Source organism: Salvelinus fontinalis, chromosome 9, assembly GCF_029448725.1.
Source record: "Salvelinus fontinalis isolate EN_2023a chromosome 9, ASM2944872v1, whole genome shotgun sequence".
In the NCBI taxonomy this organism is placed as follows: Eukaryota; Metazoa; Chordata; class Actinopteri; order Salmoniformes; family Salmonidae; genus Salvelinus; species Salvelinus fontinalis.
Genome location: NC_074673.1, coordinates 14026601 through 14051900, shown reverse-complemented (window position 1 = coordinate 14051900; position 25300 = coordinate 14026601). Strand labels below are relative to the sequence as shown.

The 25300-nt window shown below is 45.2% G+C and overlaps 2 protein-coding genes across 4 annotated transcripts in view; one reads left to right on the top strand and one right to left on the bottom strand.

Moving 5' to 3' along the window:
- The first annotated feature begins 247 nt into the window (after positions 1-247).
- On the top strand, positions 248-20043 carry LOC129862109 (zinc finger C3H1 domain-containing protein-like). 3 transcript variants are annotated; one of them, XM_055933466.1, is made up of 35 exons: positions 248-984; positions 1407-1895; positions 2052-2239; positions 3571-3922; positions 4111-4328; positions 4588-4696; positions 4920-5014; positions 5095-5289; positions 5600-5761; positions 6562-6708; positions 6859-6977; positions 7199-7342; positions 7487-7661; positions 8106-8243; positions 8519-9148; positions 9368-9477; positions 9573-9704; positions 9816-9937; positions 10089-10190; positions 10328-10450; positions 10641-10821; positions 11501-11687; positions 11971-12162; positions 12361-12598; positions 12885-12990; positions 14736-14934; positions 15224-15318; positions 15458-15565; positions 15795-15899; positions 16269-16434; positions 17479-17579; positions 17866-17967; positions 18193-18232; positions 18773-18835; positions 18980-20043. In XM_055933466.1, the coding sequence occupies exons 1-35, from the start codon at positions 432-434 to the stop codon at positions 19115-19117; spliced, it is 6324 nt and encodes a 2107-aa protein (XP_055789441.1). In that variant the 5' UTR covers positions 248-431; the 3' UTR covers positions 19118-20043. The 3 variants fall into 3 exon arrangements, with proteins under 3 accessions (XP_055789441.1, XP_055789440.1, XP_055789439.1); XM_055933465.1 differs by having other exon boundaries at positions 4588-4714; positions 7202-7342; XM_055933464.1 differs by having other exon boundaries at positions 4588-4714.
- A 138-nt stretch (positions 20044-20181) lies between these two features.
- LOC129862108 (leucine-rich repeat-containing G-protein coupled receptor 5-like) overlaps positions 20182-25300 on the bottom strand; it is a 31108-nt gene continuing 25989 nt past the window's right edge. Inside the window, exons 13-16 of the mRNA XM_055933462.1 lie at positions 22479-22604; positions 22244-22335; positions 22017-22103; positions 20182-21764 (exon numbers count right to left, since the gene is read on the bottom strand). Coding sequence (XP_055789437.1) covers positions 20743-21764; positions 22017-22103; positions 22244-22335; positions 22479-22604 — 1327 coding nt within the window. The 3' untranslated portion in view covers positions 20182-20742. The remainder of the gene's footprint in view (positions 21765-22016; positions 22104-22243; positions 22336-22478; positions 22605-25300) is intronic.

Sequence of the window (25300 nt, the reverse complement as noted above, 5' to 3'; positions counted from 1 at the left end):
CAAATTCTTATTTACAATGGAGCCGAACCCATGGGACGCTCGGCCAATTGTTGGGGAGGGTCTTGAGGATGTGGTAGAAGTTAGTATGGATTAATTTTTACATTTTTAATTTCCATGATAGAACAGATTTGGGCAGATCATGATTGATCGTACTTTCCAGCACAATAGGTGGCGGCATGCACATAAACGATTGTTTGTGGACTGCAATGATCTCATAGAAGAAGAAGAATCTTTGTTCAAGTGGAATGGGAAGTATCGCGAGATCAGCGGGGCAGAAGGGGAAAGAGGAAGAGCGTAGCTAGTTAGCGAACAAGCTTTATATTCGTTAATGTTGACATAACATCCGATTTATAAATCCAATTTTGTAATTATAAACATATGTTGAGTCTACGTATTAATCGAACTACTGTCACACTCGATTAGACTACACAATGGATTCAAAGTCAATCAATCGGTCTCCGAGAGAAGAAGGGGAGCTCGAAGACGGAGAGATCTGCGATGATGACACCGAGGAAAATGTGTTTGCGCAACAGCAGGGTAAAAAGAGGCCTAGTAGCATGAATAACAGCAACTCCTCACGGAATACACGAAAATTGAAACAACCGGCCCGAAATGTACTACCTGTCGTGGGTAGCCAGCCTACAGATTTTCGACTTTTAATTCCATACAATCGCGGACCTCATTCGCACAGTTCCGGCTTTACCGCAAACCACAGACAGCAAGGCGGACCAAGTGGACCCGACCGGCCGCCACTGGGACCACGCTGTGACCAGAGCCCGCGTTCCAGTTTCTGGGAACGAAGTCACACAGCCCTGGATCGATTGAGGCACCGGGGGAAACTAGATGATGGTCGCGGGGATTGGGGACGAGGAGGCTGGGGAGACGGGTGTGGGGGAGGAAGAGAGGCTGGTAGGCCTCCCCCTGGTCGTTATGTGCCCGGGGAGAATCACAGTAACAAGAATGAATCTCCCTCGAGAAGCAAACGTATCCTTTGGCATTCATCTCACGACATCTATGTAATTGTAAAGTGTGATACATTTGTTAGGCTTTTACCTTAACATTGTAACTACACATTGTAACATTTGTTTGGCTGGTTGTAGCTTCTAAGGCCTTGATTTAAGTGTAGTCATATAGGCCTTCGATTTCAGTGTAGTCATAATGCATCTAACTAACAACAGATCTGCCATTTTGTAATGACTTTTGATCATTACACAGCATTCCCCTCCCTATCATCAAGGCTCAATTGATTAATACTTTTTTTTATTAATCAAAAACAAGATACCTAGTGTTATTGAGCTGGAAATGGTTTTTGGATTGAAATACATTTTTCTATTAGGGTCAAAGTCTGTAGCCTACCCATCTCATCAAACTCATAATTGTGCCTTTCCTTCACTCCCCGACCATAGAGAAGGTAATGATGGGGAGGAATCAGGTAAGAAACCAACAGATGCACAACAACAATGTTGCCAAAATCGAGAATGGGCTTGATGAGAGTTTTGAGGACCTGCTCACCAAGTACAAGCAGATTCAGCTGGAGCTGGAATGTATTAGAAAAGAAGAGAACCTGGTTCTGAAGCCCAAAGACCTGCCTGCTCAGAACGAGTCTGAGGTCTCTGCAAGTATTCCCCAAACCGAGCCATTACTCGACGCTAACAGTATTCCCAATGAAGCCGCTGCAGAGGACGCTGCAGTGGACCCGTCAGGCCCAGAGAAGATGGAGGAGAAAAGGGGTTTTCAGGCGTTCAATCTCAAACCTCTACGTCAGAAACTCCTCACTCCTGCAGAAATTGACGCGCTCAAAACAAAAACGGAAAAGAAAGACTCAGAGAAGGAGGACAGTGACGTGGAAAAAGGTCAAGTTGAACCAGCTGCTATCCCGGCTGCTACTCCCAAAGGTGTGTAACAACCACTATATAACACAACACTGCAGCAATGTGGTAACAAACTGTGGCAACACCGTGAAGCAAATTTGACTCGACTATAATAAATAATGTATTGTTTTATTAGCCACAGTGTTAACACCCTGTGTGTGTTGTGTTCTGTCTTTTCAGGAGAGGAGGGAAAAGATGGTGTGGAGAAAGAGGCAGACAAAAAAGAGGGGGAGAAGGAAGCAAAAATATGTTGTGTTTGCTGTAGCAGGGAATCAGATTACCCGAAGAAAGAAGGTGAGAAGGATATGAAAGTCTGCTGTGTGTGCTGCAGCAAATCATCAGAGGACTCCACTAAATCCCCTGTCAAGGTATGAATCTATTTAAAAAAGGCAAAAACTTTTTCTACTTACCCAGAGTCAAGTGAACTTGTGGATACCATTTTTATGTCTCTGCATACAGTTTGAATTAAGTTGAAGTTAGTTTCTGGAGCCATTACTAAGTAGCGTTAGTGCAATGACTGGAAGTCTATGGGATCAGCTAGCTGATTGTGCTAACGCTAGCAGATCTCATAGACTTCCAGTTATTGCGCTAAAACTAGTTAGTAATTCCAGAAACTAACTTCAACTTCCTTCAAACTACACACAGAGGTAGAAAAATGGTGTCTGTAGCTAGGTTTCCATTCAATTGGCGACAGATTTACATGCGACTATTCTAAAATCCACATAAAGAAAATATGTTCATTTTGCCACCAGTAGTGTTTTCACCAAGCTGACTTGTTGCAGATAAAAATCAGTGTGTGATGACGTAGTGCACACCAAATGTACTTTCTCGCTTAAGTTTTCATGTACTGAATAAAAATGTGAACTTCAATGTGTTTCCATCGCATTTTCAACTCTACTGATAGTTTTGTCACAAATATTTGCGTTAAATAGCAAATGTGTCTACTCTGGTCTTGGCATCTGCGCTCTAGCCAACAGCTCGCAGATACATTGTGGGTAGGATAGTCTACATGATGAGATTATTATGGATAAGAGTGAGTGTGTCAAACGGCAGTCAAGCATTGATCATCATGTCACCAGAATAATACCATCGATATTTGTTGGAAAGGAGCGTCAAGATCACTGTGCACTTTTGGTGGTGAATTATAATTAATTTAATCTGTAGCCTAATAAACTGCATGGTTTCCGAGATGTAGTGGGAGGGCCTCACGCCATATCATCGTCTGACTCCATGTTGACTTCGATAGGATGGTTATTATATCAATATTTGTGCATATAGGCGTTTCCACCGCCATTTCTAGCTAAATACATTTTACCAACGTAAATCCTACCATGTCGAACAAACTACTGATCTGTTGTCATTTTTTAAATTGGACCGACACTTCCTGTTTCCATTACAGCTGTCGTGATTATTATTATTTTTATACAGTATGACTTTACTCGCATAAAAAACTGAGAATCTAAACGTGGTTAATGAGTTCATCTGACTCGAGGTACTTTTTTTTTTGATAGCCAAAATCTCGAGCTATCCCCTTAAGGCATGGATCAAGAGTAAGTGATTCAAGGCACAAATATTAACTTGAGATGTGTGTTTGCAGCTCTTTTGAACGTTTGTCCAAATGTCCACTGACACAATGTCTGAGTTGTGTGTATGTCAAGTTAGAATCTGGGTTATCCGGCCCTCCTCTGTCTCTCTGCAGCCTGGAGTGAAGGGGAGTAATGAAGATGAGGACCTGTCTGAGCTGCAGCTGCGTCTCCTGGCCCTGCAGTCAGCCAGCAGGAAGTGGCAGCAGAAAGAACAGCAAGTGATGAAGGAGAGCAAAGATAAGATCACCAAGGCCAAGCCCTCCCAGGAGAAGACATCCAGCTCCTCCAGTGCCAAACCACCAGAGAGGGGCAGAGTCACCACCAGGTCTGCCTCTGCTGCCTCGGAGAAGGCCAAAGCTCTGGCCAGCAAGCCCCAGGAGAAGACCAAGGCTGGGGCAAAGCCTCCAGCGGAGAAGGGCAAAGCTCCGGTTAAGGGGTATCCAGGGAGGAAGACAGTCAGCCCAGGTGAGAAGGGCCTTTCTGCATATTCAGATCCAAACTGAATGTTGGTACCAAGCGTTCCATCACAATGACATTCTGATTTTGGAAATATTGGTCACATCTTGGTTCTTGTGTATTTTAATAATGCATTTTTTCTCTGTGAATATTTATGTATTTTAGTGATGTAAAGTAAATGGGTTTTGGTCCCCTAGGCTCAGCAGCAAAGCAGGCGTTCCGAAAGCAGCAGCTAAGGACGTGGAAGCTCCAACAGGAGAGAGACCAGGAGGAGCAGCGTAGACAGGAGGAGGAAGAACGCCGCCGGAGGGAGGAAGAGATCCGCAAGATCCGGGACCTTTCCAATCAGGACGAGCAGTACAACCGCTTCATGAAGCTGGTGGGCGGGTCTAAGCCGCCGCGCAACCGGAGCAAGGTAAGACAGACAGGGAGAGAAAGACCTTGCCCCACACCCAAGGCATTTCCTTTTAGGTTATCTGATTCCTTCAATTATATATGAACCTTTTTTAAACTGTATAGTCTCTGCTTAACACCTGCAATGTGGTATGTGGGGTTCTTTCTCTTAACTCTATTGGAATAGAGCTCTCCTACATTACTGTCAGTAGTTTGGACATGCAACATGATTGAAGAAGAGAGCATGTGAGAGATAGACAAATGACACATTTCAATCTCAGTCCAAGGACAGCGACCACACCAGGAAGTCTTCTGGTAAACAGGGATTGGACACCTCAGGGAACCTCTACCAGTACGACAACTACGACGAGGTTGCCATGGATACTGATAGTGAGACCAATTCCCCAGGTGAGCAACCAGCTCACCTGCCGATGCACTCACTGCACTATTGAACATATCTGAAGTGATTTTATAGAACCCATCCAACATGCTGAAAGGATTGTATATAGCTAAGGACATGGCCATCAATCCAGGCCTCTGATTGCAATGTTTGACAGTTTTATTTCTACGGCTGAATCTGATTTGTCTAAAATTCAGTTATTTTCTCTTTCAGCGTCTTCTCCAGTACATGATCCATTTGAGGTCCCAGGATGCTTCAGTCACATGCCTATGCCTTTCCGTATGGATTCCCCCACTCAATGCAGAATGGTACGTTCCACCCCAATCTCTAAACAAGGACTGTTCTATGCATCTCTTATAGGGGTAACTAACAAGCTTTTTCTTTCCAGGATTTGGGACAGCCACGTTTCCTGTCCGTCATTCCGTCTGCGCCCCCTCCACCCTTACCCCCAATGCCCCCACCCCCGGATGAGCTGGAGCCTCCCCCAAAGCCGCCTTTCGCTGACGAGGAAGAGGAAGAGGAGATGTTGCTCAGAGAGACCTGCCTCATGTCCATGGCCAACAAGAAGGTTCCACTGCCCGAGGTATAACACTAGATGGCTCCACAGGAGGACAAAGTGACATGCCTGTGTTATCTGTATAGTGTTAGGAGTAGAGGAGGGTTCCATTAGGTCCTAGTCATCCTCTGGAAAGTTAATTTGTCTCAACAGAAGATGCATATTTTTCACTCTTCTGTTAATTTACAAGTGTTAAGCAATGTTCAAACTTATCTCGGTACCCTGCTATATCAGATGGGCAACTCAGTCATATAATTTTCCAGTTCTATAGCAGCACTTTGTCTTTGAACAGTGGACTTGGTGAATCTGGCTTTAAAAATGTATTTATCCTCTGTAGGATATGACCCTTGACAGCAGCCCCCCCTCTCCCTCCCTCCTGGTCAGTCTGGTCCAACCAGTGCCCAGGAGCAACCCTAGTGTGGTCAGCCTCAACACGGCACCCCAGCCATGGAGCAACAAGTTCAGCCGAGGGCACCACCTTCCCAGGCTACCACTGATGGTAAGAATAATACCATAGGAGGAAATCAAAACATTGAGTGATGACCACATATCTGCCCTAGCCAGGCGAAGAAACCGTAGAGATCCAAATAGTTCACGTTCGTTAATGTCCTGAAGAGCTTTCACTCTTTCAACCACAATTTTCTGGAATAGAGTTAATTTGTTGACCTATATTACAAATCGTTTCAAACACTCATTGAAATATGCAGAAAATGTCTGTGGATTTGTGAATGATTCTTCTCTGAATGGGAAAACTGTCTTGCATGTGCTGAAAACATGTTTTAAAATATGCTATTTTGAAATATTTGAACTTCAAAGTCATATTTTCCAACAATGACGTTCTACTTTTTTTTCAGCTGAACTGTGTAAAACAGGGATTTGGAGGCCATGGGTATCTTTGTGCTCAGTAACTCCATGTAGTCTTGTCTTATGAGAACAATGAGTTGGCACTCACTCTGATACTGCCATAGGCAACACAGGTGGGGTCCCATAGACAGTACATTACAGCAGCACGTGTGCCCAATGACACCCGGCCTCAGCTATGTTCCCAGAGCGCTCTGGTTTCTCACCCATGTACAATAAGCTCACCTTAGACTGCATCCCAGGGCCCGTATTCACAAAGCTTCTCAGAATAGGGGGGCTAATATAGGATACATTTATCCTTTCAAATCATAATAAGACAGAGGTGACCTGATCCTAGATTGGCACACCTATTTTGAGATTAATTGACTTTGGGTTGTGAAGTCGGTGCCCATTCATCACAATGGCCAATTCAAATCATACGTTTTATTGTTTCCACAGCTCCCACGGCACAAGGCGGTGGTGGTACAACTGAACGGTTCAGACGACAGTGACTCAGACATGGAGGCCTGCAGCAGCTCTACACAGACACAGTCTGTCTTTGGAGGCCTGGAGTTCATGATCAAGGAGGCACGCAGGAACGCAGAGGTACGTACATGTGTGTGTCCCAACAGTTTGGCCTCTGAGGACGACCTCTCAATTTATATATGAATGGCAGAATCCTAATTTGAGATGTGTAATAATTGTATGTGGTTAAAGGGTGATGGGCTGTAATGCTCTTTCTCTCTCAACTTCCAGGCAGCGAAACCCAAACCGACTTCAGGACCTGAGAAGGAGAACAAGCCAGGCAGAACCCCGGAGGCTCTATCTGAAGAGAAGAAGACGGAGTATCGGCTGCTCAAAGAAGAAATAGCCAGGTATATTTTTTTTAAAGAGAATGGTCTGACAAAGTGAGATATAGTTTTTCCACCCAAGCATTGTCTATGGATGGGAAATTCATTAACAATTAATTAACATTCAGTGCAATATTAATGGCACCAAAGTGAGAGAGGGTATTTCTTTAAAATGTCACTGATGGAACAGAGTGGACTACACTCACTGAGATCTAAACAATCTTTTTTTTTTTGTCTGATGTAAGTAGGGAGAAGCAGAAGATTCTGAAGGACCACAGTCCCCGAGGTGTGCCCTCTCCTGCAGGCTCTGATCCTGATGTGGACTTCGCTGCCAAGGCAGCGGTCGAGCTGCAGCTGACCGAGGCAGAGACTAGGCTCACCAAACACGGGTGAGGCCCTCAAACACCAGAAGGGAAAAAAACACCTAGATGAAGGCTGATGCCCAAACACAATGGTATATTAAGTAATTGTCTCACATTAGGGAATTACTTGGACTTATGGTTTTCCATCTCTCACTCTACCCCTCCTTTCAGGAATCTGCTCCTGAAGGATGAGGCCATCCTGAGGCAGCTCTTACAGCAGGAGCAGAAGAAGGAGGAGGCATTGAAGGCAGCTGAGGCCAAAGTGACCAAGCTCAAAGAACAGCTCCTGGCCTCAGAGAAGATAGTCAGTGCCAACAAGACTCTCCTCAACAGACTCCAGGAACAGGTGGGAGTTAAGAGCCAGGAAGGAACCCAGAGGGAATGAAACTCAATGGGAATGAGCTGTGAAGTAAATTCCTAGCCGAGGTATTTGCGCCTGGGTGGCCATGTTTATAGCAATGAGTCGGATGGCTGAGGGTTTTAGTCAGTGGAAGCTGAATAATGGAATAGGAGTTGTTTCTCCTGGTAATGTTTGGGAAAATGCCAAGCTAAAGGAATGTCTGTAAAGGACAAGACATTTCATTCAGTTATTTTTTTCCGTTGCCTTTGGAAGTGTATATAGCGGGTGTGGTCATGCCAACCCTCCTCCTTGGAGAGATACTGGGTGTGCAGGCTTTCACTCAACACCTGATTCAGTTAACCAAGGTTCTGATGAGATATGTGTGTGTATGTATATATCTCATTTGTTACCACCCTTTTAACATCTGTCATGTATGTTTCCACCCTGTAGGTTCATCGTGTTCAGAACCGCGTGTCAGTGAAGAAGAACCACAGCCTGAAGCTGGAGGAGGTGCTGGTCCAAGCCCAGGCTGCTGCAGGCAGAAAGCCAGGCGGTCAGAAACGACGCACGGACATCAGCCACTCCTCGGTGAGCACCGTACCACACCTTACCGACCCACAATATACCATGCCAGAGCCCTTGTTGATTGATAAAGCACAGAAATGTGTTCAACAAGGACATGTCCACTAGGGAACATCATAAATTGCTTTGAAGCGGAAAATGACTCTTATTGGACTTATTGTTCTAACACTTCCTCTGTTTCAAAATGTATATTCCCATTTCCTTTCTACCAAACACCAACCAGTCGTAAGTAAAGGCCAGAGTTCTCTAAACCATCTTTCTGCCCACCCTCCATTCTTCAGCCTGTGAAACGACTGTGTGTGGAAGTCTCCGTCGCTCCCCGCGGCTCAGAAAGGCACTTCGCCGACCTCCTTGCCCAGAAGCAGCGTCTGCAGCAGCTGGAGTCAGAATACGCCTTCAAGATCCAGAAACTAAAGGAGGCCCAGGCCCTCCACAACAGAGGGGTGGTCCCTGAACCCCCTCCACCCCAGGCCGCCTCCACCCCTCTCCCCAGGGCTCGTCACCCCAGCATTCCCCCCACCAGCCCCTTCCCCCTGCCCCAGCCCTCCCTGCATGACCTCACCCAGGATAAACTCACCCTGGTCAGCAGCGAAGACCCTACCGAGACGGAGGAGAACGACTTGGAGCCTGCCGCCACAGCCAGGCCCTCGGCCCGGAGTGTTCGTAGACGCTCCTTCAGAGAGACCGGCTCCTTCACCAAGCCTAAGCTGGACTCTGGTGGGACTGGGCTGGTCAAGGATAGTCCAGCCAAGCCAGTCAGGGTTAAGGCCTCGGGGCCCGGGGAGCTGTTCCTGGGACTAGAGGTGGAGGCCCTGCAGAGGAGGGACCAGCAGCAGGCCAGACTGGGAGAGCTGCTGCTGGGGGAACTACGGGCGCTAGGAGGCACTGTTGAGAAACCCCCTTCTGGGAAGGTAAACCATAATATATCACTTTAACTGGCCTCGCAAACACTGATTTCAAATTCCCTTTTGTTGTGGTTTAAAAAATGCTGTCTTGACAGTTTTCTTATTTGGTTGATATGTGCAACTACTGTAGCATACAGGGCACTTGTCGGGTCTAAAACGATGTTTTTCATCTATTCTGCATGGTTGAGAGACTGAAATGTTTGTGTTCATTACTTTGATGTGCAGGTGATATCGGAGGATGTGGACACCATGGCTGCCCAATCAGGCTGTGCCGAGCTGAAGCCTGTCCCGTTTGGACCATATCGCAGCCCTCTCCTGGTCTTTAAGTCTTATCGGTAGGTGGCTGGTTCACTGCTAAGGTTGCTCCCAATTGCTCGTGCCAAGAACAACACCCTGCCATCAATCAAACCTTTCCATCTTGTCCCTTCAGGTTCAGTCCATACTTTCGGACCAAGGAGAAGTTATCACTCAGTTCTGTGTCTTACAGCAATGTTGTAGCGCCCAAAAAGTGTTTCTGTCGCTTTGACCTCACGGGCACATGCAATGACGATGACTGCCAGTGGTAAGTCATTCCTCCTAGTGTGTGTAAACAGGGATGTGAATATAGACTCATGTCTGTTTCATTATAACCAACCAACCTCTCCCTTTTGGGTGATCTGGTCTATGTTTCTAGGCAGCACATGAGAAACTGCGCTTTTGGTGGAAACCAGCTGTTCCAGGATATCCTATCGTACAACCTGGCCCTGATTGGCTGCTCTGAGAGCAGTACTACTGATGTCATCAATGTTGCCACAGGTAATAGAACCACACTGCCATCTGGCAATATTTAAATACCATTGAGCTTAGAATGTATCTTGGTGATTGATAGATTCCAAAAAGTTCACTATTCCATGATAAATACATGAGGCTTTTACTGACAATGGTTGATTGGTTGTCCTATTTTCAGAGAAGTATATAAAACAGCTGTTTGGGGCTAACAACGATCGCATGGGGATGGACCAGAAGGCTGTTCTACTCGTCAGCAAAGTGAACGAAAGCAAAAGACATGGTGAGATTTCCATAACATTCCTACTCTATCCTTACACTCAGCAGTTAAGGTTGAACACACTATTGAGCAGTTGATCTCTTTTAGAGAATGTTCACGGCTAGAACCCTTCTGCCTTGTTCAACTTGTGTTTTGTCTAGTCCCTCCCTTCACCACGTGTAAGGATCTCAGGAGGTGGAGGCCTCAGCCCGCTCACCAGGCTAGCCCAAACACAGGGGACGACAGCTGGGATGAGAGTAGAGACACTGGTCCAGTCAAATACGGTGAGAACTGGTTAGTCAGTAGGCTCATCTCCTAGCAACAAACTAGTCTTCCAAGCAGAATTACAACTCATCTGAAGCGCGGTGTAGATAATGGTAGCAGCACTAACAGTGATTGCTTCTCTTCAGTTGTGCAGAACTGGAGATCTGACCTTAAACCTCTGCTGTTTGTCTGTTTCCTTCCCTGTCACAGACGGTTGTTCCAAGAGAAGTCTGTCTGTTGCCCTGGATGTGTGTGTGACTCCAGACGACAAGCGCTACTTCATTAGTGAAACTGACGACATATCTAACTTGGAGACCAGTGTCCTGGAGAGCCCCCGCAACGCACAGCTCTGGATCAAACTGGCCTTCAAATACCTCAGCCAGAAAGAAGTGTAAGTGGATGCCCCTCAAATACAGACCCTCCGGATTGTTAAGTTGTCACTGAGTGTATTTTTAACCTTAACCTGGTTTAGGCTGAATGGATAATGCAAATAGATTTTCTGCCAAGCAGCGGCTACTCTTCCTGGGGTCTAGCAAAATTAAGGCAGTTTATAAAATGTTAACTTTACAATACATTCACAGATTTCACAACACACTGTGTGCCCTCAGGCTCCTACTCCACCACTACCATGTATCTACAGTACTAAATCCATGTGTATGTATAGTGTGTGTGTTATCATGTGTATGCATGTGTCTGTGCCAATGTTTGTTGCTTCACAGTCCCCGCTGTTCCATAAGGTGTGTTTTTTTAATCAGTTTTTAAAATCTAATTTTACTGCTTTTACAGTTACTTGATGCGGAATAGAGTTCCATGTAGTCATGGCTCTGTGTGCCTCCCATAGTCTGTTCTGGGGACTGTGAAGAAACCTCTTGTGGCATGTCTTGTGGGGTATGCATGGGTGTCAGAGCTATGTGCTAATAGTTTAGACAGTCAGCTCTGTGCATTCAACATGTCAATACCTCTCATAAATACAAGTAGTGATGAAGTCAATCTCTCCTCCACTTTCAGCCAGGAGAGATTGACATGCATATATGATGTGATATATAATGTGTTATGTTGCTTCCTTGTAGGTCAGCGGCTGAGTGCCTGGACGCTTCGTTGAACACTCTGTCTCGGGCCCTGGAAGACAACCGGGACAACCCAGAGATCTGGTGCTATTACCTGTCTCTGTTCTCCCGCCGAGGGAAGAGGGATGAGGTGCAGGAGATGTGTGAGATGGCTGTGGAGCACGCCCCCGACTACCAAGTCTGGTGGAGTGTAAGTTCTCATGTCCAACCAAACCCTCTGTTGACCTACTGTGGGGCATTTCCTCTACAGGGCTTTGTGTGTCCATCTCTGAGGCCTGGCTGTAGAGCGCATAGTTCAGTACCTCTGGTTTCGCAGTCCTGATGGTTTTTATTTTCCTTGGACACTTGATGTTATTGATTGGCTGAAGATGACCGCTCACCTGGTCTCCCAGGTAGAAGTGAGTCCCTTGTTAAATAGCACAGAGGAATATCAGCAGGACTGGATGTAACCGCTGTCTTTTCCCCTTCCCTAGTACCTAACCACGGAGAGCTTGTTTGAGGGGAAGGACTATGTGTGTGGTCGTCTGCTGCAGTACCTGCTGGACTGTGTGGGGACTAGTGGTCTCTCTGAGAGGCTGTCCTTCCAGCTATTGGAGTCTCTACTCTACAGGGTCCAACTCAGTGTGTTCACAGGCCGGCTACAGAATGCCCTGGCCATCCTACAGGTAAGAGACTGCAAAAAAAAGTCAGCCGTGAGCGCCACCAATATAGCTGCGTACATCAATATTCGGTTCCAAGCCATATGACACCTTACTGCTGCAATCAGGCCAAACAAACTCATACCTCTTAGATTAGCTACTGCTATACAAAATGCAAAAGGTTCCCAAGATGCTCAAGGGCGAACGATAACCTGTTCATTTCAGAATGCCTTGAAGTCAGTCACTGAGCGGTGCATTGCTGATTACCTGACCATAAGTGACCGTTGCCTGGTCTGGCTGTCCTTCATCCACCTGACGGAGTTTGACCGCCTGCCGGCCAGTCTGTACGACCCGGCTAACTCCAACCCCTCCAGGGTGGTCAGCATCGAGGCCTTCACCCTCCCTTGGAGAACACCTCTCGACGTCCGCACAGAGCCTGACACACTAATCGCTGTGTTCGAAGGTGAGCCGTCACCATCGACACAGGGTTCAGCTACACCCACATAGAAACTGACCATGCTTTTTACAGGTTTCCTACTTAGTTTTTTCACACAATTATCTTGACTTTTTCCACAGTTGCTCATGGTAGTTTATAGGTTATTTGGACATAAAACTATTATGCTTCTAGTTGTGCTATTTCCGCTCAGTCACTAGGCTTCAGTTTTTCTGGCACAGTAGACCTGTAAATGTAGTGGACAGCTGAGAGAGAGAGAGGCATTGATTTCATACTGGTTTGTTCAACCCTTTAGATGCACTGCGTCAGTGCACAGACCAGACTCTGCCTCCCAGTGAGAGAACCCTGGCCTGTCTGCCTCTACACACTAACCTCATCACTACCTATAGCCTGCTGGGAAGGTAAGCTCAACGCTGGCTTTCTGCTAGCTGTGTGTGTGCGCGCCGAACCCAATAAAATCAGGCTTGTGTGTTTGGGCATGCTAGGTGTTAACCCTTTACATTTGTACACGTATACGCGATAAAAATGGCAGATCTGGGCACTAACAAGCGGCTAAATTGGAACGTAGTGGTTGTACAGTAACATGCTATAAATGATACCAGAGCTCAGTCTCTGTGCTTCACCGTTCTGAACTTGAGCACCGTACACGACAAGAAGTTTCCCCCATCCCTCCGACTAATTGGGCGAATTTAGAAAATGTTTTTCTTGTCTGAGTGAGGGTAATGCTGTAAGTGAAGACGACTTCATGTATTTTGAAAGATAAGACGTTGCGGATTATAATAAATACTGATTTGATGTCATACAAGCAAGACAAACACCCATGAGTCCAAATGTGCACTTCACATTTCCACATCATAAAACTCATGTCATATACAGTGTCAACGTTTATGATCACTATGTTTGATGTACAGTTAGAAGATGACAAGTCGTCATAACCTGAGTCGTTTTGAACAGAATAAGCGTGTTTATTGTGATGAACATTTGCCACGTCACACGCACCTGAATGAGCTCAGGCCTCATTTCTTTGCGCGCCAGAATTGCGATCTGTTTCTCTGAATTGCCTTGTGAAAGCCTAACACTGCAACATAGTATTTTATAACTTATAAAACTCATATTGACGGTCTAAAGCGCTGCATCGCTACAGATCCTAGTTCGATATTGGGCTGTCGCAGCTTTCCGCGACAGAGACCCATTTGGCGACGCAGGGGAGGGTTTGGCCAGCCGGGATGTCCTTCTCCCATTGCGCACATGGACGCTGACACGGTCGCCAGGTGTACGACATTTCCTCCTCCACATTGGTGTGGCTGGCTTCCTGGTTAAGCGTGCTTTGTGTCAAGAAGCAGTGCGGCTTGGCAGGGTTGTGTTTTGGAGGACGCATGGCTCTCGACCTTCGCCTCTCCCGAGTCCGTACGGGAGTTGCAGCGATGGGACAAGACTAACTACCAATTGGATATGATGAAACTGGGGGGGAAAAAATATAAATCATACTGGCTTTGAAACCACGCCCACCTGACCTAGATTGCGATTTATAGTGGAGCGTTTCTGGATTGCGTAAACGACAGTAATTGTGTGATGGCTTGTTCTAGTTCCTCAATGGCACGGCTAGGCAAGCTCATCAAAGCACCTTATAGTGTAATGACTCTGTCATAAGCGCATTGAAATTGCTTAGGAACTGTGAACACTTTGGAGAGGTGTGTGGCCACTTGTTAGACACCAGTTAGTTCTCTCCCTCAACCTTGTCATTTTTTTGTTGTGTTATGTTTCACCTACCCCACATTTTCCAGGAATATTCTTATGTTAATGAATGTATCCGGAATATTTTCTGATTTTGTTATCAACAAATGTGGCAAAAAGTGCATGCTTTTAAAATGCACATAAAATCAAGTGTTATGTTTGGATTCAGTCTTTTCAGCCAAACTGTGTACTCACCTTTTGGTCTAATCATTTTCCCAAATGCTCCAAACTGTTCTCTTTCAATTGCTCATATTTCTTCTGTAAGAAACATTTAAATTTACCACTATCGATATAGGCAAATTCCAACGAGTGTAAAAGGTTAGTGTGTGTGTGTTTTTGTGGTTGTCATAACTCTACTAATGTTTCTGCTAGTCTTAACTAAAACATAATAAAACTGACTTGCACCCTGTAGGTACGATGCAGGCCTGGAGCTGTGTGCGTCCCTGTTGGCACTGTGCCCGCATTCATGTGCCCTGTTGGATGCCCTGTCAGGCCTGTATGTGGGGAAGGGTGATGGAGAGCAGGGTGTTGGGGTGTGGCTACGGGCACTGTCCCAGTGTCCACACAACGCAGAGGTCTTCTACCACACCTGCAAGTTCCTCATGGCTCAGGTCAGTCTCCCTGTCAGTGGGCTGTCTGGAGCTCCTTTTTAATACAACTTTATGTAGCCATCCCCTTGGGGCCAGTTAAGCAAGGCATAGTCAATTTACATTTAACTGTCATTCTGTCATCTCAACTAACATTCTCCACAGGATTCACAGAAGATTTTTCAATTGACAAGACATTTTACCGTACTATTTAAGAGCTGAATCCTTTCCATTTTTTGCTTGAATGTCTCATGTTGCTTGTACACAGTTACAAGCATGACCTAGCTAGCCTGTCTCATGTATCTCTGAACAGGAGAAGTCCAGTTGCATCGCTCCTCTGTTCCGGGGGTTCGTCCTGTCTTTCTGTGACGAGGAGAGAAGTGACCAGCAACCTGTGGATGTGCTACGGTTAGTCAGTTACTCCTCCAACTTAAGCAGAAATGAATGTTGAAACAACCTGACTTTTTGTAAACGAAGTTGCTTCCTTTCTGTAGTGGTATACGGTTGAATGTTCCATGAATTAATGTGATCTCCACTTCTTTTCAAGGTACATCCTTGGTATTCCAACAGAGGACATCCTAAGAGGCCCAGTTATCAAAAAACAACTTAAAGAGCAGCTTAGCCACCAGATGCCTTACCTAAACCTAGTCCATTGGTAAGTATTGTGACATGCCGGCTGACCCTGCACTACACGGAAGCCCAGCTCTTATTCTTATATGGCAGTTCAATGCACCGTCATTAACATTTATCGGTAACAGTTTACAATAAGGTTATAATTAGATTATTAAAAATGTAGAAATACAAGACACGACGACAGTTGGGCTTCCTGATCATAATTTTTTACAGTGAGACAATATTTCATTTTTTGGTGTCTTGTCTTGCAGTCTGTGGCAGTGGGTGCACGGTAACGTTGGGGAGGCGATGGATGCATTTGAGAGAGCCCTCGGAGCCGTAATGCAGCTAGATGTTCTTCACAAGCTGTGGATAGAGTGAGTCTTGTCTTACAACAAGTTCTCAGCATGCGTCCATTGCATTCAGCCTCTCACCCACCATTGTCATCCATAAGGATAGTACTATCATCCCATGGGGTGAACGGGGCACGTCTGAAGCGAGTCAAGCCATACTTAACAAGCCAGATTGGAAGATCCTTATACTAATTATAGCAGGCACATATAAAATAAAAGGGCCTCGAGGTAGTACAAGCTTTAATCAGGATGACAATCTAATCAGACCACAGTGTGGTTGGTTAGCAGCTATCCTCTGAGGGGCTGCCATAGGAATGTCATGTCCACACATCCAGGTGGGGGAGGGCCCAGAGACCTAACCCAACTAACCCAGTCTAACTGTTCTCTCTCCAGTTATCTCCTCTTTACCAGCAGTAAGCTAGCTGGGAGCCCATCCAACAGCAGAGAGCTCCGGGTGTTATCAGACCTGGTTCAGCGTTGTCTGGTAACTGTCCCGTCTAGGCTTGAGGTTCCGTTCAGCTCAGCCCAGTACTGGAACTGCTTCAGATTTCACAACAAGGTAGGTAACTGGGACATGTTCAGCAGGGAATAACATTGTGAACGTTCTGATAGAAATATACACAGTGTACAAAAAATACTTTCATGACATAGACTGACCAGGTGAATGCTATGATCTCTTATTGATGTAACCTGTTAAATCCATTTCAGTCAGTGTAGATGAAGGGGAGGAGACAGGTTAAAGAACGATTTGTAATCCTTGAGACAATTGAGACATGGATTGTATGTGTGCCATTCAGAGGGTGAATGGGCCAGACAAAAGTTTTAAGTGCCTTTGCACGGGGTATGGTAGTAGGTGCCAGGCGCACTGGTTTGAGTGTGTAAAGAACTGCAACGCTGCTGGGTTTTTCACACAACCGTTCCCCATGTGTATCATTAATGGTCCACCACCCAAAAGGACATCCAGCCAACTTGACACAACTGTGGGAAGCATTGGAGACAACATGGGCCAGCATCCCTGTAGAACGCTTGACACCTTGTAGAGTTCATGCCCTGATGAATTGAGACTGTTTTAAGGGTAAAATGTGTGGTGCAACTCTATATTAGAAAGGTGTTCCTATTGTTTTGTACACTCAGTGTATAATGTAGAACAAACATGCCTCTCTGAAATGTAAAATAAGCAATCATGTCAGCTCATTTCGATCTGCAAAGTTTGCCTATGGGTTTTGTCTTCCCCGTACTTGTCCACCTACATTAACCGTATGCCATGGACCAGATCACTCCAGATGGCAGAAATCAGTGGAGGTTGGTGGGATGAGTTATAGGAGGATATGCTCGTTGTAATGACTAGAATTTAATGGTATTAAACATATGGAAACCACATCCGTTCCGTTGATTCCATTCCAGACATTACAATGAGCCTGTCCTATAGTCCCCCACCAGCTTCCACTGCCAGAAATCCACCTAACCCCTCAGATCCTATGTTTGTCAAGAATTGACACTCCTTGAATTGATAGTGTATCACTTTCGTCGGTTAGTGGCATTGTTTGCGTCTTTAATTTAAACGTGTTCATATTTGCAAACCTCTGGACTTGTGCTCGTTCAGGTTGTCTCCCACTACCTGAGCTGTCTGCCTCATACCCAGCACCCCCATGTCCTGGAGAGACTACGATACACCATGCCCACCAATGCTGAACTTGCCCTGAGGTACGCAAAGCACTCGATAGACACAGCAGACAAACTAGGAGCCAATTGTAGCCAACTAGTTCTGCTTGCTTGGACATAGACAGAGGGTTATAGAGGTTGAAATCTATTCCAGTTAGAATGATGTTTTGGCAAATTGTTATTGTTAAACTGTAGCCTGCTGGGTTTATTAGTCACTGTTATGTCTGCAGTTATCTGTTTGTGGAATATGTTATAGTGTTATGGCTGGGTCTAATATTTCTTGTCTTGGGCCTGTAGTGTGCAGACGGTTTTATTTGTTGTTGTATAGGTTGCTGCATCAAGAATGGCAGGATGGAAACATAGAACATCTGAAATTCCAAGCCAGAATGTTGAGCAGTAGCGTTCCAAACTGTCTGGCCAACTGGAAAATGTAAGTCCAACTCTCTCCTCTTCGCTGAACACCACTTGTGCTGCTGGTATGGCAACAAGGTGAATCTTTTTTTCTAGATGGATTCTCACTGTTCTTCTACTGCACTTATCAAATGCACTTTTTCACATACATATTGTGGCTTCTGTCCGACTTCAATCGCTGCTGCACAGGCAATTCCTGCTATTCAAGTGCTGACAGGCGTTTGTGCTGTGTGTTTTTCGGCAGAGTGATCGCTGTGGAGAGGGAACTGAAGGAGCGCTCCGAGGTGAGTTGGTAGGGGTGGGTGGGGGAATGAAAGAAGTGAGATGGGGCAGTGAGACGGTTGAGTAATAGACTGGTAAAGGAGTGGATGGATGAAGGTAATAGTTTAGGGAGAGGAATATTGACATAGAGGGAGAGAGGACTGTAAATCAGCAGGGGCTGGTTTGGATGGAAAGTAAATGATGCATGTTGGTCTGTTGATGATTCTGTGTTGCTGTCACAACCTCTTGTGTGTCGGTGTTTCACTTTGCATATTTACCTTGACCCAGCTGTCCCATGATCTTCCCTTCATTTTGTTGTAATCTATTTCTTCCCTACAGGCTATTATCAGTGTTCGCCACAATGTAATGTATGACAGTTAAAAGGCTTACATCTGACCACGGTGACAAAATGGAATGGTTGGATGTTGTTTGGTGTATTAGAGTAAAAACTATACTAGTCACTAAAACCACTGACCTTATTCCATGCTCTTTCTCCTGTTTTGTCCTTGTCCTCCGCTAAACTGACATGTGGCTCCCCCGTTTGGTGTTTTCCTTTGTTGTAGGTCCGGCTTCTTTATCAGCAAGCCCTGCAAAACCTTCCACTGTGTGCCACCCTATGGAAAGATGTAATTCCCCATTCAGTTACTATCTAACACACACACCTCAGCAAAAAAAAAAAGTTTCAACTTTTTTGTTCCACCTGGCAGATAATGCACGCATGTTCAACTACCCCCCCCTTCCCCTTCCCTCTCCTCTCTGTCTCTTTCCAGCGCCTGCTGTTTGAAGCTGCGGAGGGAGGTAAAACTGATAAACTGAGGAAACTTGTTGACAAGTGTCAAGAGGTGGGAGTGAGTCTAAGTGAGCCCCTAAATTTATGCTCGAGCAAAATGGAGGGAGAGGAGCACTGAGGATCAAAAAAAATAGATTCAATCTATCAGACCAGACCACTGCCTAGTTTAGCCAGATAGGGGCAGACTCTGCTGCTAGCTGTCTTAGCAGCCCTCCCGCAGTAGCACTCTCCCTGGGCGGTCGGGAGGTGTCCGCCCCTACGCAGGACGGTTGTTCGGTCATCCCTGAAGCCAATGAATGAACTCCCTCCTCCCTGTCCAAACTCTGGGCCACGCACTCAGGGTTCTATCACCTAACATCATGTACGTAAGTATAGACCTGCTAACTAAGTGACATCTTTGCTGTTCTGTTTTTAATTTACATCTTTTTTTTTCTCGTACTGTCAATTTTAATTTTGCTTTTATTTGTACCTTTATGTATGGGGTTGGAGGAGTTGAGACTGACATCCTGACAGGGATGTTGACATACGTCTGTCTTGAGTGTTTTTTAAAGGATGTTTTCCCCAATAGTAACGCTCGCTGCTGCTATCTACAGTATGTGTAACTTTTTGTTTTCCAGTGTCTTCCAAGGGAAGAGATAAATGACTAGTTTATTTCGATATTTGTTTTAAGTGATAAAAAAAAAAAAATAACCACATGAAAATGAAATGGCCAGCCATGGTGACAACAAAATGGCTGCCTGCATAAGTATTTCTATTTGGCCTCTATCATCACTGACACGTTTATTTTTGAGACTGCCAGCCACAGACTGCTGAATGCTGTGATCTCCTCTCCGCCAGTTGACCAGCGGGGAAGATCCTTTAAACGCATCACTAGGCGAGGATAGTCAAACATTTATTAGTTTAAATGTTCTCATGTGCAATTTTGTTTTTGTAAAAAATATATTATAATGGTTAAGAGTATTGGAGGAGGAGCCAAGGATGAACGTATGCAACTGTTTTTGTATGTTGAAATTGAATGTGTTTATATTAAATTATTTTCTAATTTATTCTGTCCTGTCTTCATTTGCTTTGTAAGATTTGGTTGGGTTTGGGCAAAGAGGGAACCTTCTCAACTGGAGTGAAAACAGATGTGAATATGTTCCATCAAGCACATGGGAGTCAGACCATAAATAACAAACACGATCCAAATCATTTTCTTTATACGTCCCACATTTCAAACACTCAACATTTAAAACTTATTTATCCTTACTGTGACATTTGGTAATATCATTCAACAAACATGTCCTTACATTAGTGTTTGCATTATATTATTTTTGGTAAACGACTTGACAATATTACATTTCCTCTATAGGCCAACTGATGATTCACAAACCATAGATCAACTAAATACTTAAAAATATATATATTTATCCCTAGAAAAAAGGGACGCAACAAAATTAACAATTATAATTCTTTACAAACTATTCCACAGAGGTCATATAATTGTCGAAGTATGGTGACAGTTACTGTGTATGTACTGATATTTCAAGTACTTGAGAGTTGCTTAAAAATAACACTATCTGAGGGTCACCTCAATGTTATCTATACCTCATGATGACTTATCCATGCCCCAACCTGTTAACAGTGTGGTGGTGCTGAAGTGACACTGCTTGCCACCTGGGTTAGAGTCTGGAGAGAGATGTACTACACATAGGAGTGGGCAGGGGGACTAGCACCAGCAAGGAGTTAGGCGTCCTCTTCCAATTACAGTGTGAGAGAGACGAGGGCTTGCATGGCGTCACATGACTGTTTCTCCATGTCTTCGGAGTTCACTGAGAACAAACTAGGGCGGCGCTGCCCTTTCTTTAGCCTGTGTGTTGTCCAATAGAGAAGCCTGCTGAGATCCTCCCTGAAATGAGGGCTGAGGAGCATGTAGAGCAAGGGGTCCAGACAGGAGGGCAGGGGCCCCACAAACAGCAGGATGGCCTTAGCCACCTTAGGGCTGGAGAGCTGGAGGAGGGAGGAGAAGGAGGGAAGTGTCACAGGGAAAGAGAGGAGGCAGTTGGTGAAGAGGAGGCAGGCCATAAGTTTGGTCACAGAGTACTCCTGGACAGTGACTCCCTCTTTCTCTGCTGTGTCTCTGTCCATGTGGCAGTAGTGTCTGGTATAGATGGCTATCATCAGGAGGTAACACAGGGAGTTGAGCAGCACCAGGGCCGTGGCGTAGCTGTAGCCCAAACGGGAAGAGTGTCCGTAGGGAGAGGCCACGCAGAGAGAGGAGACCTCATACTCACCCATAGTGAGGGGAGGTAAGGCGGCAATGGCTCCAGCCAGGAAGCAACACAGAGCTGAGATACCTTGAGCACACCCCCACCCCAATGGAATCTTCCTGGCCTCAGTCTCGGCCCACTGTGAGCCACGGACAGTACATCCACGATCTAAGACAACTGCCGTCAACAGGAAGACACTGGCCTCTGAGGAGAAGACTGACAAAAAGTCAAATATCCAGCAACCTGGCCCACCCTCCCACCACTCACCATAATCAGTATAGTGGTCAAATGAAATGCCGTCTAGTACAGCCAGGGCGGCGCTAGAGACGCCATTGAGGAGGTGGACCCAGGCCAGGACTCCCAGTAGATGCTGGGTAGGAGAGGTCGGGGACTTTGAGGAGAGGGCGATGGATACCAGGACCAGGGAGTTGGACACCAAGGAGAGGATGACGATAATCCAAACAGCGACTCGCACCAGCCAGCTCCCAAATAAACTCTGACATGACTGGAACGGACCTGCGGACAAACTGTTGTCAATCAACTACCCCAGTATTAGATTCATGACAGTGTCAAATGAAGTATGTATGGGCATGGAATCCACTACGGTCCTATAGGAGGTACAGAGTGTGTATGGGCATGGAATCCACTACGGTCCTATAGAGGTACAGAGTGTGTATGGGCATAGAATCCACTACGGTCCTACAGAGTGTGCAGGCTTTTGTTCCAGCTTAACATGAACACACCTGATTAAACCAATTACAGACCTACCTTGGGCTGGGGAACAGTGGACAGAGTGCTGGGGTCTGGCGTCTACCTCACTCTCCACCAGGAAGTTATTCTGGTCTCTAGCGTCCTCTATAAGCAAATGGTAAGTAATCATTACTTTCACTTAATACACCAAACAAAACACCAAACATATTTCAAGGATGGTTTTTGAAGGTATGTTCTTTGGTTGGCTATGATGTGTATTTCCTTTCCAGTGATGAGATCTTTACTGATGTTCTCCGTTTTCCAGATGTAGGGGGACTTTGAGTTTTCTCCAGGTACAAAGGCACAGCACTGGAAGGCGTAGGGCATCTCCACTACCCTGAGAACAATGCATAGCTTATGGTAAGACAGCTGCACACAACCCCATAACACTTACTGCACTACATTTACTCACACGCTGTCTCACCTTGAGTTGAAATAGTTTTAAAGGGGCCCAGTTTAATCGTTAACTCTGTCCCTTACCTGAGTTTAGGTAGTCTCTGGACAGGTAGTGTGTGTCTCAGGGCAGTGTTGCCAGCGAGTCTGAGGTGTGTGAGGTCCTGAAAGCCTTCCATAGGGACGGAGGACAGCAGGTTGGAGCTGAGGTCACTGAGGGAATGGATTAAGAAACACAGATAAAGAGAAGATACTTTATTTCAATTGTATGTCTGCATGTGCACATTTTGGGGTGCACATTTTGGTTTTTGACCTAGCATTAGACAGCTGATTCAAATAATCAAAGATTGTTCGAATCAGCTGTGTAGTGTTCTGGCTGTTTTAAAGACTGTTCTTTTGTTATTTAATATCATTTACATTTCGAGGGAATACACACAGACACACAACGATGCCCATCTTTTAGAGTAGTTCTTTCAAAAAATGTGTAATCGGGAAAAAGTTATGACATTCTTCGGGGAATTGCCAGAGACCTCACAATACCATATCACCTCACAATACCATATCCTCACAATACCATATCATCTCACAATACCATATCATCTCACAATACCATATCATCTCACAATACCATATCACCTCACAATACCATATCATCTCACAATACCATATCATCTCACAATACCATATCACCTCACAATACCATATCATCTCACAATACCATATCATCTCACAATACCATATCACCTCACAATACCATATCATCTCACAATACCATATCACCTCACAATACCATATCATCTCACAATACCATATCACCTCACAATACCATATCACGATACTTAGGTGTTGATACTATACGTATTGCGAATTCGATACTGTGATTCGATGTTACAAACATTTTGCTCACTATATGTCTTCTGCAGAGGGACAAGAGAGAGCCATGATAAAACAAGTTTTGATCAGTCATGGAAATGCAAGAAATATCACACAGTAATTTCTTTCTGGCTTTCATTATTGTCCTGTTACCATGCCAAGCTAGAATTTGTACATTGTATTGTCAGAAATGTCAAGTGTAGAAAAAGAGGTCTGCTAAGAAGGGTGGGTTTCTTTAGGATTCAGATTAGGCATAGATGCTTGTAATGTCCAACTGGTTTAGTCATGATGATAAATAACACTGACATATCATGACACCCCTCCAAGACCTCCAATACCTCCTCATGTATACACCAAATGCCATTCTATTTGGGCTGTACATTGTGAGATGAATATCTCACATTAAAATGGCCACATAATTTCATTCTGTCTTTCATTATGGTCCTACATCATAAGTGTTGATGCTGTTCACATGGGAAACCATCAAACCAGGCTCATTTGAGTCAATTTTGGATTTGGATTTGAGAGTCAATCTATCATAACTTGTACTGCATATGAAATCTGTGGTTCAGGATTGTTTCGCTTGAGCTGAATAGGCAATGTGTAGTATTTATTTATTACGTTTATTTGTCAGGGACAATGTACAACAAAACAAATCTCAGAATAAGTGATGTGTTGCACCATATTTAGCTTACAGTTAATTTACATCTGCAGTCCCTGGGCAGGTGAACATACACTATATCAAATCAAATTTTATTGGTCACATACACATGGTTAGCAGATGTCAATGCGAGTGTAGCGAAATGCTTGTGCTTCTAGTTCCGACAGTGCAGTAATATCTAACAAGTAATTTAACAATTCCCCAACAACTACCTAATACACACAAATCTACTGGGGTGAATGAGAATATGTACATATAAATATATGGATGAGCGATGGTCGAGCGGCACAGGCAAGGTGCAATAGATGGTTTAAAATACAGTATAAACATATGATATGGGTAATGTAAGATATGTAAACATTTAAAGTGGTATTGTATAAAGTGTCTAGTGATCCATTTATTAAAATGGCCAGTGATTGGGTCTCAGTGTAGGCAGCAGCCTCTCTGAGTTAGTGATTGCTGTTTAGCAGTCTGATGGCCTTGAGATAGAAGCTGTTTTTCATTCTCTCGGTCCCAGCTTTGATGCACCTGTACTGACCTCGCCTTCTGGATGGTAGCGATGTGCCCCCGCAGTGACTCGGGTGGTTGTTGTCCTTGATGATATTGTTGGCCTTCCTGTGACATCAGATGCTGTAGGTGTCATGGAGGGCAGGTAGTTTTCCCCCGGTGATGCGTTGTGCAGACCACACCACCCCCTGGAGAGCCTTGCGGTTGAGGGCGGTGCAGTTGCCCTAACAGGATGCTCTAACAGGTTGCCCTAACAGGTTGCCCGACAGGATGCTCTCGATTGTGCATCAGTAAAAGTTTGTCAGGGTTTTGGGTGACAAGCCAAATTTCTTCAGCCTCCTGAGGTTGAAGAGGCACTGTTGTGCCTTCTTCACCACACTGTCTTTGTGGGTGAACCATTTCAGTTTGTCTGTGATGTGTACGCAGAGGAACTTAAAAAGTTCCACCTTCTCCACTGCTGTCCCTTCGATGTGGATAGGGGGGTGCTCCCTCTGCTGTTTTCTGAAGTACACGATCATCTCCTTTGTTTTGTTGAAGTTAAGTGAGAGGTTGTCTTCCTGACACCACACTCCGAGTGCCCTCACCTCCTCCCTGTAGGCTGTCTCGTCGTAGTTGTTAATCAATCCCACTACTATTGTGTCATCTGCAAACTTGATGATTGAGTTGGGGGTTTGAGGGTCAGCGAAGTGGAGATGTTGTTTCCTTGTAGTCCGTGATTTCCTGTAGACCCTGCCACATTTGTCTCGTGTCTGAGCCGTTGAATTGCGACTCCACTTTGTCCCTGAACCGGCACTCCTTGCGGAGTGAATAACTACACTGTTTATATTCAGCCGTATTCCCAGACCTCTTTCATGGTTAAATGCGGTGG

Excerpts from the sequence above, each read along its gene's own strand:
- LOC129862109 (XM_055933464.1), top strand. The coding sequence starts at position 432 with ATGGATTCAAAGTCAATCAATCGGTCTCCGAGAGAAGAAGGGGAGCTC. Across the intron at positions 4,715-4,919 it reads TAGTGAGACCAATTCCCCAG|CGTCTTCTCCAGTACATGAT; the intron begins GTGAGCAACCAG and ends TTTCTCTTTCAG. Across the intron at positions 5,762-6,561 it reads TTCCCAGGCTACCACTGATG|CTCCCACGGCACAAGGCGGT; the intron begins GTAAGAATAATA and ends TTGTTTCCACAG.